The sequence below is a fragment of the Geotrypetes seraphini genome, chromosome 13 (assembly GCF_902459505.1).
Source record: "Geotrypetes seraphini chromosome 13, aGeoSer1.1, whole genome shotgun sequence".
In the NCBI taxonomy this organism is placed as follows: domain Eukaryota; kingdom Metazoa; phylum Chordata; class Amphibia; order Gymnophiona; family Dermophiidae; genus Geotrypetes; species Geotrypetes seraphini.
The window spans coordinates 83,418,640-83,433,552 of record NC_047096.1 but is presented as its reverse complement, the minus strand read 5'-3'; the positions used below and the strand labels follow the sequence as shown (position 1 = coordinate 83,433,552).

The 14,913-nt window shown below is 42.3% G+C and overlaps 1 protein-coding gene across 1 annotated transcript in view; it reads left to right on the top strand.

Annotated features, from left to right (window-relative positions):
* The window catches only part of CDC27 (cell division cycle 27), a 275,220-nt gene that overhangs the window by 80,903 nt on the left and 179,404 nt on the right, over positions 1-14,913 (top strand). The window contains 1 exon segment of the mRNA XM_033918006.1: positions 8,570-8,724. Within this exon segment, the coding sequence (XP_033773897.1) occupies positions 8,570-8,724 (155 nt within the window).

The following is a 14,913-nucleotide window of genomic DNA, read 5'->3' as shown; positions in this document are numbered from 1 at the left end:
TTCATCCTCCTAGAAAACAACAAAATACCAACCATAACCAACATTGAAATCAACGCAATCAACTACCCCATACAAAACACCCTAAAACTGCTAGGAATAACTATAGACAGATGCTGCACTATGCAACCGCAAATCAATAAAACAATACAAAAGTCATTCTTAGTCATGAGAAATTTAAGACAAGTTTGGAAATTCTTCGAGAAAACTCAATTCCAGCTCATAGTTCAGTCCTTAATACTAGGCCTACTTGACTACTGTAATATCCTGTAGCTCCCATGCCCTACAACCATAACAAAACAACTACAAACTATCCAAAACAAAGCACTAAGACTCATCTACTCATTAAAGAAACATGATCACATTACAGAAGCATCTCTCCAATCGCACTGGCTTCCGATCCCAGCAAGAATACAATTTAAATTCTACTGCCTACTATTTAAGACTTTATACGGAGACAGTCCAAACTACCTGAATAACCGCCTCATCCACAACACCGCAACCAGACATAAGAAAACTCACACCCCATTCTCATACCCCCCAATTAAGAAGGTCAAACGGAAAAAAATATATGATGGCTTCCTGGCCACTCAAGCAGCCAAACTAAACAACCAAATCGCCAATCTACTGACGGCATCCCTCGACTACAAGTCTTTTAGAAAATAAATAAAGGCCATACTCCAAGAAAACTCTGAAAAAAGAAATAATACCGCAAGTCTCAAACTCCACCTCTCACTAAAGCCAACTACCCCAAACAAATAACCTTACCCATTTCTTACTCTTTTTGAAAATGACCAATTTTTTTTTTTTGTAAGTTCTTGTTGTAATACATCTTGGATAATTATTTTGTAATCCGCCTTGAACTGCAAGGTAATTGCGGAATGGCTGCGCTGGCAAGTATGGAGAGCTGCTGAGCGGGGAGAAAGCCACTGTTGGAGCTGGGAAGCTGCTGGACAAGGGAAAATAAGGGATAGCTGCTTCTGGACCTGGAGGGAGGGAGAAGGAGAGATGCTGCTGGGAAGGGAGAAGGAGAGATGCTGCTGGGAGGGGAGAAGGGAAAGGAGGCGGGGAAGCTGCTGGACAAAGGAAAATAAAGGGACAGCTGCTACTAGACCTGGAGGAGAAATGCTGCTGGGAGGGGAGGAGGTAAGGGAGTAGGAAAAAGGAAGGAAACAGCTGGCAGGGAGATTAGAGGAGGGGAAGGGGAGAGATAGGAATGAGAAAGTAGAGAGATTGATGATGGGAAGGGGGTCAGCAGAGAAATAAGCAGAGAGGGACAAATATGCTAGATTTGGTGTAGGAGTGGTAAAAATGAAGAGAACAGTGAAGCTGGAATGAATCGTGTAAAAAGGAGAGAGGGGGCGCAGGCTGGATGGAAAGGGGAGATGGCCATAGAAAGAAGACATATGCCATATGGAAGGGGGAGAGAGCAGACAGTGGATGGAAGGAGCAGATGCTGGATTGAAAAGACAGAGGGCAGATGCTGGAAGGAAGAGAGTGAAAAGAAGATGAAAGCAGAAAACCAGAGCCAACAAAACATAGAAATAAATAATTTTATTTCTATTTTGTGATTATAATATATCAGATTTGAAATATATATCCTGCTAGAGCTGGTGTTAGACTTAACTGGGGACTGCAAAGCCCAGACAGTGCTTCTTTAGCTTCCTGCTGGCTTAGAGTTCTTTCTGACCAGGGGGCAGTTGCCCTAGTTGCACTCCTCTAACACTATTCTTGTCATGTGTGACTGCGGTATTCTGTTAGCATGATATTCCTATGTAGCATTCTGTAATAATTTGGTTTATTTAGTTTTCTTGATGATAGAGGAGATATATGTGAAGTGAAGGGGAGAGGAGACAGGGTTTTGTTGATCCTTGCTCTGTATTATTTGTAATTATAAAATGACAATTGTACAGAATATTGTTTCTTTTTATACTTTAATAATATACATTCAATATAAAATCATAACTGAGGCTTGTGCGGATGGGATCTGATGGTTTGTGGGGATCGAGCTCGCAGAAATGGGGCGGAAATGGAGTTTTTAAATTTCATAAGAACATAAGAAGTGCCTATGCTGGGTCAGACCAAAGGTCCATCGTGCCCAGCAGTCCGCCCGCGCGGCAGTCCATCAGGTCTAGGACCTGTGTAGTAGTCTTCTATCTGTACCCCTCTATCCCCTTTTCCTTCAGAAAATTGTACAATCCTTTCTTGAACCCTAGTACCATACTCTGTCATATCACGCCCTCTGGGAGCGCGTTCCAGGTGTCCACCACCCGTTGTGTGAAGAAAAACTTCCTAGCATTGGTTTTGAATCTGTCCCCTTTCAGCTTTTCCTAATGCCCTCTCTCGTTCTTGTAGTTTTCGAAAGTTTGAAGAACCTGTTCCTCTCTACTTTCTCTATGCCCTTCATGATCTTGTAGGTCTCTATCATATCCCCTCTAATTCTTCTCTTCTCCAGAGAAAAGAGCCCCAGTTTCACCAGTCTCTCAGTGTATGAAAGGTTTTCCATACCCTTTATCATATGTGTCGCTCTCCTCTGTACCCTCTTGAGTATCGCCATATCTTTCTTAAGGTACGGCGACCAATATTGGATGCAGTACTCCAGATGCGGACGTACCATCGCCCGATACAACAGCAGGATAACTTCTTTCGTTCTTCTTGTAATACCCTTCTTGATTATACCTAGCATTCTATTCACTCTCTTAGCTGCCGCTGTGCACTGTGCCGCACTGCGCACATTGTCTTATCCACTATTACCCCCAAGTCCCTTTCCTGGGTACTCTTGCTCAATAATATCCCTCCCATAGTATAGCTGTACCTCGGGTTTTTGCTTCCTACATGCAATACTTTACATTTCTCTATATTGAACTTCATCTGCCATTTCGTCGCCCACTCCCCTAGTTTGTTCAGGTCCCTTTGCAATTCTTGGCAGTCCTCTTTAGTCCGAGCACCACTAAATATTTTGGTGTCGTCTGCAAATTTTATTATTTCGCACTTCGTCCCTGTTTCTATGTCGTTTATAAATATATTGAATAGTAGCGGTCCGAGCACTGACCCCTGCGGAACACCACTCATGATTTTTCTCCAGTCCGAGTAGTGGCCCTTCACTCCTACCCTCTTCTTCCTACCCGCCAACCAGTTCCTGATCCATCTATGTACGTCTCCTTCCATCCCATGGTTCTTCAGTTTCCGAAGTAGGCGTTCATGGGTTACCTTGTCAAAGGCTTTTTGAAAATCTAAATATACGATGTCTATGGGGTCCCTTTTGTCCATCCGTTTGTTAATTCCTTCGAAGAAGTGTAGTAAGTTCGTTAGGCACGATCTCCCCTTGCAGAAGCCATGTTGGCTTGTGATTAGAAGTTTATTTTTTTCAAAATGCTCATCGATGCTGTCTTTTATCAGCGCTCCGCCATTTCCCCCGGAACCGAGGTCAGACTCACCGGTCTGTAATTCCCTGGGTCACCTCTTGATCCCTTTTTAAAGATTGGCCATCTTCCAATCCTCCGGGATCACTGCTGTTTTCAGGGATAGATTGCAAACTTGCTGTAGTAGTTCTGCTATTTCCTCCTTTAGTTCTTTCAGTACCCTAGGGTGGATTCCGTCCGGGCCCGATGATTTGTCGGTTTTTAATTTTTCTAACTGCCTACGTACATCTTCAAGGCTTACTTCCATGGATGTTAATTTATTTGTTTGGTCTCCTTTGAAGATTTATTCAGGTTCTGATATGTTGGATGTGTCCTCCTTTTGTAAATACAGACGAAAAGAATTTGTTTAGTCTTTCCGCCACTTCTCTCTCCTTCTTCACCACTCCCTTCCTGTCTCCGTCATCCAGCGGCCCTACCTCCTCCATAGCCGGCTGCTTCCCTTTAACATATCTGAAGAACGGTTTGAAATTTCGTGCTTCCTTGGCTAGCCTTTCTTCATATTCTCTTTTGGCTTTTCTGACCACACAGTGACATTCTTTTTTATATTTCCTGTGCTCTTTCTAGTTCTCCTCATTTTTGCCTTTTTTCCATTTCTTGAATGAAATCTTCTTATCACCTATCGCTTTCTTCACTTCTTTGGTTATCCACGCCGGGTCTTTTGTTTGATTCTTTTTGCATCCTTTTCTGAATCTTGGGATATGTAGATTTTGCGCCTCGATCACCGTGTCTTTGAATAGAGACCAGGCTTGTTCTACAGTCTGCCATTTTTTTGAGGTGTTTCTGAGTTTCTTCTTTACCATTACTCTCATCGCTTTGTAGTCTCCTTTCTTGAAGTTAAAAGTTGTCGCTATGGTTCTTTTTCCCTTCGGTATACTTACTTCAACTTTGAACTTGATCATATTGTGATCGCCGTTTCCCAACGGTTCTACTACTTCTACTTCCTTTGCAGGTCCCCCTAGCCCATTTAGGATTAGGTCCAGAGTAGCATTCCCTCTTGTAGGTTCTCTAACAAGTTGATCCATGAAGCAATCCTGTATAGCCTCCAGGAATCCAGTCTCTCTGGCGCATTTTGAGCTTCCAATACTCCAATCTATCCCGGGATAGTTGAAATCCCCCATAATAATTGTGTTATCGCTTTCCGCTTTTGCTTTCTCTCTCCATTTCGGCTTCCATTTCTTTATCGATAGTTTTGGTTTGCCCAGCTGGGTGATAGTACAGGCCCATCTTTATCTCAGACCCTTTCCTTCCCGGTATTTTAACCCATAGCGATTCCAATTTGTTGGTCGTCTCTGCTGTGTCCACTCTGGTCGAGTGTATGCTTTCTTTTATGTACAGGGCTATTCCTCCTCCTTTCTGACCTGACCTGTCCTGGCGATGGAGTTTGTACCCCGGTAGTGCTGTATCCCATTTGGTTTCGTCATTCCACCATGTTTTGGAGACCCCACAATGATGTCTATGTTCTCAGTCCTAGTAGTTTGCCGGTCCACAAAATAATTCTTTTATTTCCGCCGGTCCATAGGTGTAAAAAGATTGAAGAACACTGCTGTAACCCATTAGATTCTAGGAAGTTCACTATCCTTTCTTTCAGCAACACTTCCATTATTTTTCCAAGAACCGAAGTAAGGCTTACCGGCTTGTAGCTTCCTGCTTCATCTCTGTGACCACTTTTGTGAATAGGGTCCACATCTGCTCTTCTCTAATCCCCAGGTACCACTCCCGTCTCCAGAAAATTGTTGAACAAGTCTTTAATAGGACCTGCCAGAACCTCTCTGAGCTCCCTCAGTATCCTGGGTCGATCCCGCCTGGTCCCATTGCGTTGTCCACCTTCAGTTTTTCAAGTTGCTCAAACACTTTCCTCTGTGAACGGTGCAGAATCTACTCCATTTTCTTGCACAACTTTGCTAGACAATCTCGGTCCTTCTCTGGGATTTTCTTCCGTGAACACAGAACAGAAGTATTGGTGTAGCACATTTGCTTTTTTCTCATCACTCTCCACATATCGGTTCCCAGCATCTTATTTTAGCAATTCCATTTTTCATCTTCCTCCTTTCACTAATATATCTGAAAAAATTTTTGTACCCTCTTTTTTACATTTTTAGCCATAAGCTTTTCCGCCTGCGCTTTCACCAGACGTATCTCTCTCTTGACTTCTTTCAGTTTCACCCGGTAGTCCTTTCTATACTCCTCTTCTTGGGTTTTTTAATATTTCAGGAACGCCAACTCTTTTGCCTTTATTTTCTCTGCCACTAGTTTGGAAAACCATATCGGTTTCCTTTGTCTCTTGTTTTTATTTATTTTCTTTACATAAAGGTCTATAGCCATTTTTATTACTCCTTTCAGCTTAGACCACTGTTTTTCCACTTTTCTTAAGTCCTCCCATCCTAACAGCTCTTTCTTCAGGTACTCTCCCATTTTATTAAAGTCCATACGTTTGAAATCTAGGACTTTAAGCATTGTGCAGCCGCTCTCCACTTTAGCCGTTAAGCCAAACCATTTGATGATCGCTACTTCCCAGGTGAGCACCCACTCTAACATTAGAGATACTCTCCCCATTTGTGAGGACTAGATCCAATATCACTTTTTCCCTCATGGAATCCGTCACCATTTGTCTGAGCAGAGCCTCTTGAAAGGCATCCACAATCTCCCTACTTATTTCCATTTCCGCAGACAAAACTTTCCAATCCGCATCTGGCAGGTTGAAATCTCCCAACAGCAGCACCTCCTCCTTCTTTGCAAACCTTTGGAGATCCACAATCATCTTTATCAATTTGCTGTGATTGGGTCAGAGGTCTGTAGACTACACCCACGTAGATAGAAGTTCCATCTTCTCTTTTCAGAGCGATTCATATCGCTTCTTCTTCTCCCCAGGTCCCTTGCATTTCAATCACTTGGATATCAATCTTTACATAGAGAGCTAATCCTTTACCTTTTTGACCAACTCTGTGCTTCTTAAAAAGATTATATCCCAGTATGTTTGCATCCCATTCATGGGATTCACTGAACCATGTCTTAGTGATAGCAACAATATCCAGCCCTCTAACATCAGGGCTTGCAGATCATGAACTTTGTTGCTTAGACTGTGAGTGTTTGTGGTCACCACTTTCCAGCTATTTTTCAGCGGTAATCTGCTTTTCTGTATAGTTTTTTTGTTTCGTTTCACTTCCCACTGCAGTGCTAAGAACTGAGTTGCTAATATTGTTTATGTTGCAATCTTTTACTACCATCACATCTTGTCTTTTGCTGGGGATGGCCTCTATAATTGTCCTTCATACATACGCCACCCCCACCTTCTAGTTTAAATGCTTAGAAACATATTGCCTGAACTTTTCAGCTAGGATTCTTTTTCCTGCCACGGTAAGGTGCAACCCATCATTACAATATACTGTAGTCTCTTGTTCCATGTATTGCCCCATCCTCCTATGTACCTAAAGCCTTCTTGATGACACTAAGCTTCCAGGAGGATGGGATAGAAATCAAAATAATTTGGCTTCTCCTAAGCATATTTTTAACTTCTCTTGAACTTTCAGGAGAGCTCTGGTACAATGGATCTGTCATATGGCATTGCTAGCAAATGTTTTCTGTGTTCCTCTAATCCAGGGGTGTCAAAGTCCCTCCTCGAGGGCCGGAATCCAGTCGGGTTTTCTGGATTTCCCCAATGAATATGCATTGAAAGCAGTGCATGCAAATAGATCTCATGCAGATTCATTGGGGAAATCCTGAAAACCAGACTGGATTCCGGCCCTCGAGGACCGACTTTGACACCTGTGCTCTAATCCAATGAAACCAGCATTAGAAGATATAACATAGCGCCTGGTTTGAGGGGCTTTCTGGTTAGCTAAAACATTTTTCAAAAATCATGTTTTACGTAACTGAGGATCTAGGCATCATCATGGATAATACATTGAAATTAGAGAATGACACGGTGACAAAATTCATCACCGTTCCCGTCCCCGCGGATAACCACGGGAAATAATCCCATGTCATTTTTTAGTGTCTATTTCAGCCTCAGTCCTTCTATACCAGCATTCTTCAAAGCAAAGCTTAAGGGTCAGTGGTTGTGGCCATTCATACTCTGATTCTTCCCTCTCTCCCTAAAGAATGACATGAAGATGGTATCCCGCGGTTATCCGTTTGGACGGGAATGGTGATGAATTTTGTCACCGTGTCATTCTCTAATTGAAATCCTCTGCTTATGTGTGGCAGTGGCCTAAAAAGCAAACAATATTAGGAAAGGAATGGAAAAGTTCATACTGCCTCTGTAGCACTCCATGGTGCAACTGCTTTTTGAGTATTGTGTAAAGATATAATAGAACTATAAATACAGACAGGGGCAACCTTATGAGGTAATGATAGAGGTCTCTAAAACCATAAATCTGATTAAGTTTGGTAATTTTTACATTTTTAAAGGCTAGCCCTTTTTTACCTATAGTCTCAGACAGACACCATCTGTTATGAATCACTTCATGTAAATGATTCATGCTTCAGTGCTTTAGGTTTTAATTTTTCACAATTAGAGATTTCAACTATGCAAATCTAAAAAAATATTGCTACTGTAGAAAATTTTACATTTATATACACAAGGCATCTTCTAAAAGTTTCCACACTTACATCACTACCTGCAAGGTGAGCTAGTCGTTTCCTGAAAAAATAGTAAAATGCAGAAACTTTTTGAAGAACCCTCATACATTGACCATTTGAAGTATTTCTATAAAAACATTGTTGAAGGATGACTTATTTAAGAGCATATTGCTTTTTTAGGATCTCAACTGGCTTTTGTCAACTTGAAACTGACACCGAGAAATGAGATGGTTTATGTTAAAATGCTAATAGGTGGCAGTATAGATTTATGTGCAGTTAATTCCTCAAATCATAATGATGGGTATGCCAAACATCTTCCTTCTTCTCATAAAGTACTCACTCAGGACTTTCCTTTGTGTAAAGAGATGTACTAAGTTCTTCAGTGTTGCATTTCAAGGCATGTTCATTGTGAGTAGTTCTTGGGCTTACTCCATATTGGGAATTTGATATGTAAAAACATAAAAGGCATAACAAATCTTGTATGATTAGTTTGTGTGAATACAGTTATCTTTACCTTGATCTTTAATGCAAATAATTTTGTACATGTATTCCCCTTTTTTTCCCTTTCTCAGGTGAAAAACCAGACCCTGATCAAACCTTTAAATTAACATCACTGCAGAATTTCAGCAGTTGTCTGCCTAATACATGCACAGCTTTGGTGACTAATCATACCATACCCCACAGACAACCTGAGTCAGTGTTAATGGAAACACCACAGGACACAATTGTAAGTTCCATCAAATGAATACGGTAAAATCACTAATGTGCCATTAAGAGCCTTTCCACATGCAAGAGACACTTATTATGTAAAACCTAGAGAAAATTGCTCACTGAATGTTTTAGCCTTATTTATAGTTATATCCATCTGAGTTCTTGACTTAACCTTGTCTCATTATGGAGTCGTTATGTCTGGCTATCAGTATTTTCTTACTACTACTACTATTTTATCATTTCTATAGCACTGCTAGCCATACGCAGCACTGTACATTAAACACATAAGAGAGAATCCCTCTTACTCAACAGAGTTTACAATTAGAGAATGACATGGGGAAAAATTTGTCCCCATCTCTACCCCGTCCCCACAAACTCGTTCCCCGTCCTCGCAAACCATCTGATCCCATTCACACAAGCCTCGAATAGTTTTATACTGAACTTATTTTATTAAAGTATAAAAAGAAACAATATTCTGTACAATTGTCATTTTATAAATCAAAGTTCTGGCTGCTGAACTAGAGAAAGATATCTTCAGCTGGCAGGGCTTTGTTTATAAATGTTTATCAACACAACTAATATACTACTTTATCCTAAAGCAAAAAAATAAATAGAAATTTTATTTTCTATCTTTGTCTGGTTTCTGCTTTCCTCATCTTCTCTTCAGTCTTCCATCCACTGTCTGCCTTCTCTCTGCCTCTTCCATATGCTCTGTTACTGTGCCTCTCCCTCTCCCCATTGGTCTGGCACCTATCTTCTTCCCTCTGCTCCCCCCATTGTCTGGCATCTCCCCCATTTCCCTTCAACGTCTTCTCCCCATTCTCTTTTGCCCATTTCCCTTCAGCGTCTTCTCCCCTTTTCCCTTCAGCGTGCACAATCCAGCAGCCCCCCTCCCTCACCTCCCGATTGCCACCATCCAGGCATCTCCCTCCCTTCCCCTCTCCCCTCTCCTAACCCTAACCCTAACCCTCTCCTTACCGTGACGATTTTCTGTTTTTTTTATCATCTACCAGCTGCCCGAGCCGACTTTCATCAATTTGCTTGTGGCTGCTGAAACTTCTACTCTGACTTTCTGTTTCCGGTTGCGTCAGAGGAGAAGTTTCGGCAGCCACACGTGACTTGATGGAAGCCTGTTTGGACAACTGAGAGATGAAAAACCCCAGAAAATTGCCACGGTAAGGTGAGGGGAAGGGAGGGAGATGACCACGCGCATTCCCTCCCTTAACTGCGGAGACAAGGCCATTCACTGCTCCACGGAGTGGTGAATGACCTTCTCCGTATACCCACGGCGACAATGACTTTTTCTACCACTGTTTTGGCGGGTTACTCGTGACTAGCCACCATGTCATTCTCTACTTAGAATCTAATTATAACACAAACAGAACAAATAGGGGTTAGGGAATTTCTCACAGAGGGAATAATAAAGCAGACATTTTCTTATTCCCTTTCCCATATATCAGCAAAGTACTAGGTAGCAACAACTTCCCTAAGGGCAATTTCAAATATTGGTCTTTGGTTTGCCACTTAAGCTCGTTTCCTACATTGGCAACTTTTGAAGACTAAACACTTCCAGTGGCACTAAGTTAGACTTGTTGCTTTGTTCCAGCATAATTTTCTGTCCAATAATTCGGTAAGCTGTTTCTTTTTCTTCTCTTTTGATACTGCTGAAATCTAAAATGCTGAAAAAAAAAATTGACAGCCACACTAAGCTAAAGGCTCGCCATTGGAACTGATTTCAGAATAATGTATGTAGGTCTTGAACTGGAATAACAGTGAATACTACAGGTTAAAGTTAGATTCCATCCCTTCTGTCTTGCTGCGCCAAATGCTTGGAACAGACTGCCTAAGTCAGTATGTCAAGCTCTGTCTCTGGCAGTGTTCAAATCTAGGCTAAAAACCTACTTTTTTGAAGGTTTAAAGAGAGTTTAAAATCACATTATTTTAGATTATCCTTCCCTTTAGACTCGGCGGTCTGAATTCCTTTATATTTTCTGCATATGAACTTATCTGGTATATTGGAATGATCTTTCCTATTTTAATGGAATTCTTTTATTACTATATTGTATTCTGTAAACCGTTGTGTTCTTATTTGTAGTTTAAGCAGTATAGCAAGAGTTTTAATAAACATAAACATATCAGTGTCTGTTTTATTCCCTCTGTGAGAAATTTCCTAATCCTTAATTGGCTCGTTTGTCTGTTTTGATTAGATTACCTCTTAACATATTTAATGTAAAGCGCTGCGTATGTCTGGTAACACTATAGAAATAAGTTGTAGTAGTACAATTATAGCAAAAAATAGTTCATAGTGGGTAATAAAGAAGCTACATCAATAATCTAAGTCGGATGTAATAGCATCAAGATTTACTGGTATTTAGAATGAACATTGCTTAACTTTGCTTAATTTTTTTTTAAGAGCTTTTTTTGAAGAGATTTAAACTAGATAAAGATTCACTTCATTTGGAATAGTAGACCAAATATTTGCTGCTTGGTTAGAAAATAGAGACATAAATGTTGTTTATCCCAGGACAAGCAGGCAGCGTATTCTCACTGATGGGTGATGTCAACGGAGCCCCGGTACAGACGCTTGAATCACAACTTTAAGTTTTGAAAGTTCGTGATTAGCCCACACCTCACATGCGCAAGTACCTTCCCGCCCGACGTAGGCGCACGGTCCCTCAGTTTTCTAGTTTCCGTGGAGCCAGAAAGACACGTTTTTCAACACTCTGTTAAATTTCTTCTGTCGCTTGCCTTCCCGCTCTTGCGGATTGTGGCTTTTTTGTTACAGTTCTTTCGTTTTTTGTCTTATTTTCTGTGTAAATAAAATTTAAAAATCTCTTTTTTTTCTGTTTACTTTGCTGTCGCGGGTTTTTGGCCCAGCAGGGCCTTTTGGACTCTCTTTGCCTTAGAGTTTGATTTGTGAACAGCTGTCTTTCCATCCATGTCCTGCCCGTCGATGGGTTTCAAAAAGTGTGGTCGCTGTGCTCGGGCTGACCCTTACCACTGGTGCTTGCAGTGTCTGGGACCCGAGCACTCTGCCGACTCCTGCTCCCGCTGCTCGTCCCTTCAGAAGTGCACTCTCAAAAATCAGTTGCTTCAAGAAAAACAACTGTTCGGCACCGCAGTGGACACGGAACCCAGTTCTTCTCCGACACTGTCCACATCGACCAAGACCGTACCACCCAAGATGACACCAAGGATGGATCCACCAACCTTGACTCAAGTGACACAACTCACTCTGGGTAAGCCAGCTAAGTTTTCCACTACCCCTTCCGAGTTGCAGGTTGAAGCTGCAGTGAGCCAAGTCCTGCTGACCTCGCGTAAGTCCAGTAAATGCATGGCTCTGATATCGGTGAGTGTCTCCTCTTTGGCCTCATCATCCCTGGACCGTGTTGACCAGCCATCCATACCAGCCAAAATGAATCAAACTACCGGCACTTTCCCTTAAGCAGAAAATTGACAATCTGCTTTGGGAGGAGTTAGGAGAGCATTTTACCCTCATGGCGCAGCCTTACTTTTTAGCAAGCACGGCATTGACCTAAAAGGAACCAGTCCGGTCTCACAGTACCAACAATTCCTCTTAATGATACTCTACTGGTGCAGACATTCTTGACCCAAGCCTCAAGCATTCCACTCTGGCACCGATCCTCCTTAGCCAGATCTCAAGAGGCTACTCCGGCACGGTCAGGCAAAGTCTCCAGTAAATCCAAACATTTGGAGACTTTGACACCGAGCCGTCGACACCGACCTCATCCTTTCAGAGATTCAGATTTATTGGGGGATACTGAGCCTGAAATGCCATCTACTACTGATGTGGACTCTTCTGCGTCTGGGTAACCTAAACATTCACCTACCAGAGCTTCTGCTCCTTCAGAGAAACTTTCTTTTTCCAGATTTTTGCGACAGATGGCACATGATATGGATATTTCATTGGAGGCTGATTCCAAATACAGCAAGGAGTACTTGGACAACCTTGATTATGATCTTCCTCCTAAAGAATTGTTAAAGCTTCCACTTCATGCCGTTCTGAAGGAAACTTTCTATAAAAACCTGGAAACACTTCTCTCTGTGCTAGTGGCTCCTAAACGTTTTGAATCTCTTTATAAGGTGGCACCCTTGCCTGGCTTTGATAAGCCTCAATTGCCGCATAAGTCTTTCATGGTTGAGTCCACTTTGAAAAAACCCTCTGGGAAGAGTGTGTATGCATCTGTTCCTCCTGGTAGAGAGGGTAGGACAATGGACAAGTTTGGTAGATATCTGTACCAAAAAATGTCAACCAGAGCATCCAATTATACTTTTTTCTTTTCTTGTTATATGAAGTATCATCTTAAGTGAATTTCATTGCTTCAGCAATATCTGCCTTCACGTAAACCCAAGAAATTTTAATCTCTGGTCTCTACCTCTCTGCAACTTCAAAAGTACATGGTGAGATCTATTTATGATACTTTCGAACTCATCTAGAGCAGCAGCTATGTTGGTGGCGATGAGACGATTAGCATGGTTGTGTGTTTCAGACCTTGACGTTAACCACCAAGATCGTCTGGCTAATGCTCCATGCCTTGGTGATGAGCTCTTTGGAGCCTCCACTGCCACTGCCACCCAAAAGCTGTCCCCACATGAGACAAGATGGGATGTGTTGGTTAAGCCCAAGAAGAAGCCTCTGCCTTTTAAGCCTGCTTCCTCTTACCAACGCAGATATGCTGCCAAACCTACTCCTCAGGGACCTACCCAGCCTCGTCGACAATGACAACAGCCACGTCAACAACCTAAACAACCGGCTGCTCCTCAGAAACCTGCACAGATTTTTTGACATGTTCTTTCAGAGCATAGCCAGCGTTCCTCTGCTACTTTCTCTGCCTCAACCCATAGGGGGACATCTTCAGATTTACATCAATTGCTGGGAGCTCATTACATCAGATCTTTGGGTCCTCAACATCATTCGTCAAGGGTATATCCTTAATTTTCAAACCCTTCCTCCAAACCATCCTCCAAACAAGTCTGCTTTAAACTGACGCAGTCCTCTCTACTTCTCCAGGAGGTCCAATCTCTCCTCCTCCTCAATGCCATCGAGGAAGTTCCTCCCTCTCAAAACAACCAAATTTTTTACTCCTGATATTTCTTGGTCCCCAAAAAGACAGGAGGTCTAAGACCCATCCTGGATCTCCAAGCTCTCAATAAATGTCAAAGAGAAGTTTTAAATGCTCTCTCTCGCCCTGCTTTATCCCCTATTAGCTCAGAACAAATGGCTATGCTCTCTGGACGTCAAGGAAGCCTACACGCATATACCAATTTATCCGGCTTCCAGAAGATACCTCCACTTTCAAATCAGTCATTGTCACTACCAGTACAAAGTTCTACCCTTCGGCCTGGCATCATCTCCCAGAGTCTTCACGAAGTGCTTGATTGAAGTGGCAGCAGCCCTCTGATCCCAGGGTCTTCAGGTGTTTCCTTAGCTGGGCGACTGGTTGATTAAGGCTTCATCATCTCAGGAGGTGACCCTGGCAATGACTCACACCATTTCATTCCTTCAAACCTTGGGTTTCGAAATCAATTTTCCAAAGTACAACCTCTAGTCGACTCAACATCTTCAGTTCATTGGGGCTATTCTGGATACTACTCTTGTGAGGGCGTTTCTTCCTCCATATCGCCTAGCTGCCTTGCTTCATCTGTCAACAGATGTTTCAGCTCCCAACGATCTCTGTGAGACGCATGATGGTTATCCTAGGCCACATGGCCTCCACGGTTCATGTCACCCCACTAGCTAGATTGCATCTTCGCACTCTTCACTGGGCCCTAGCTTCTCAGTGGTGTCAGGCGACAGATCCACTCTCAGCATATCTCTGTAATCTTATCTCTTCTGCAGTCACTCCACTGGTGGATGACCTCTTCCAATCTATCCAGAGGTCTTCTTTTCCATTTTCCTCCATGTCACCAAGTACTCAATAGTGCTGCCCGATTCAGGAAAAAAATTTTGATTCGATTTAGCCTACTGAATTGGTGATTCGATTTTCCTGCCCAATTGGGTGTTTTTGTTTTTTTTTTCAAACATCCTGGTGGGTTTATTTTATAGCCTCTTCACCCCATTTGCCTTCTTCTAACCACACTGGCGCTGTGGTGTAAACAAAATAAACAAAAAAGACTTTTCCTCTCTCTGTTAAATCCTAGCTCACTTTTGCTGTCTAACAGCAGCTCTGGCAGGATACACGTT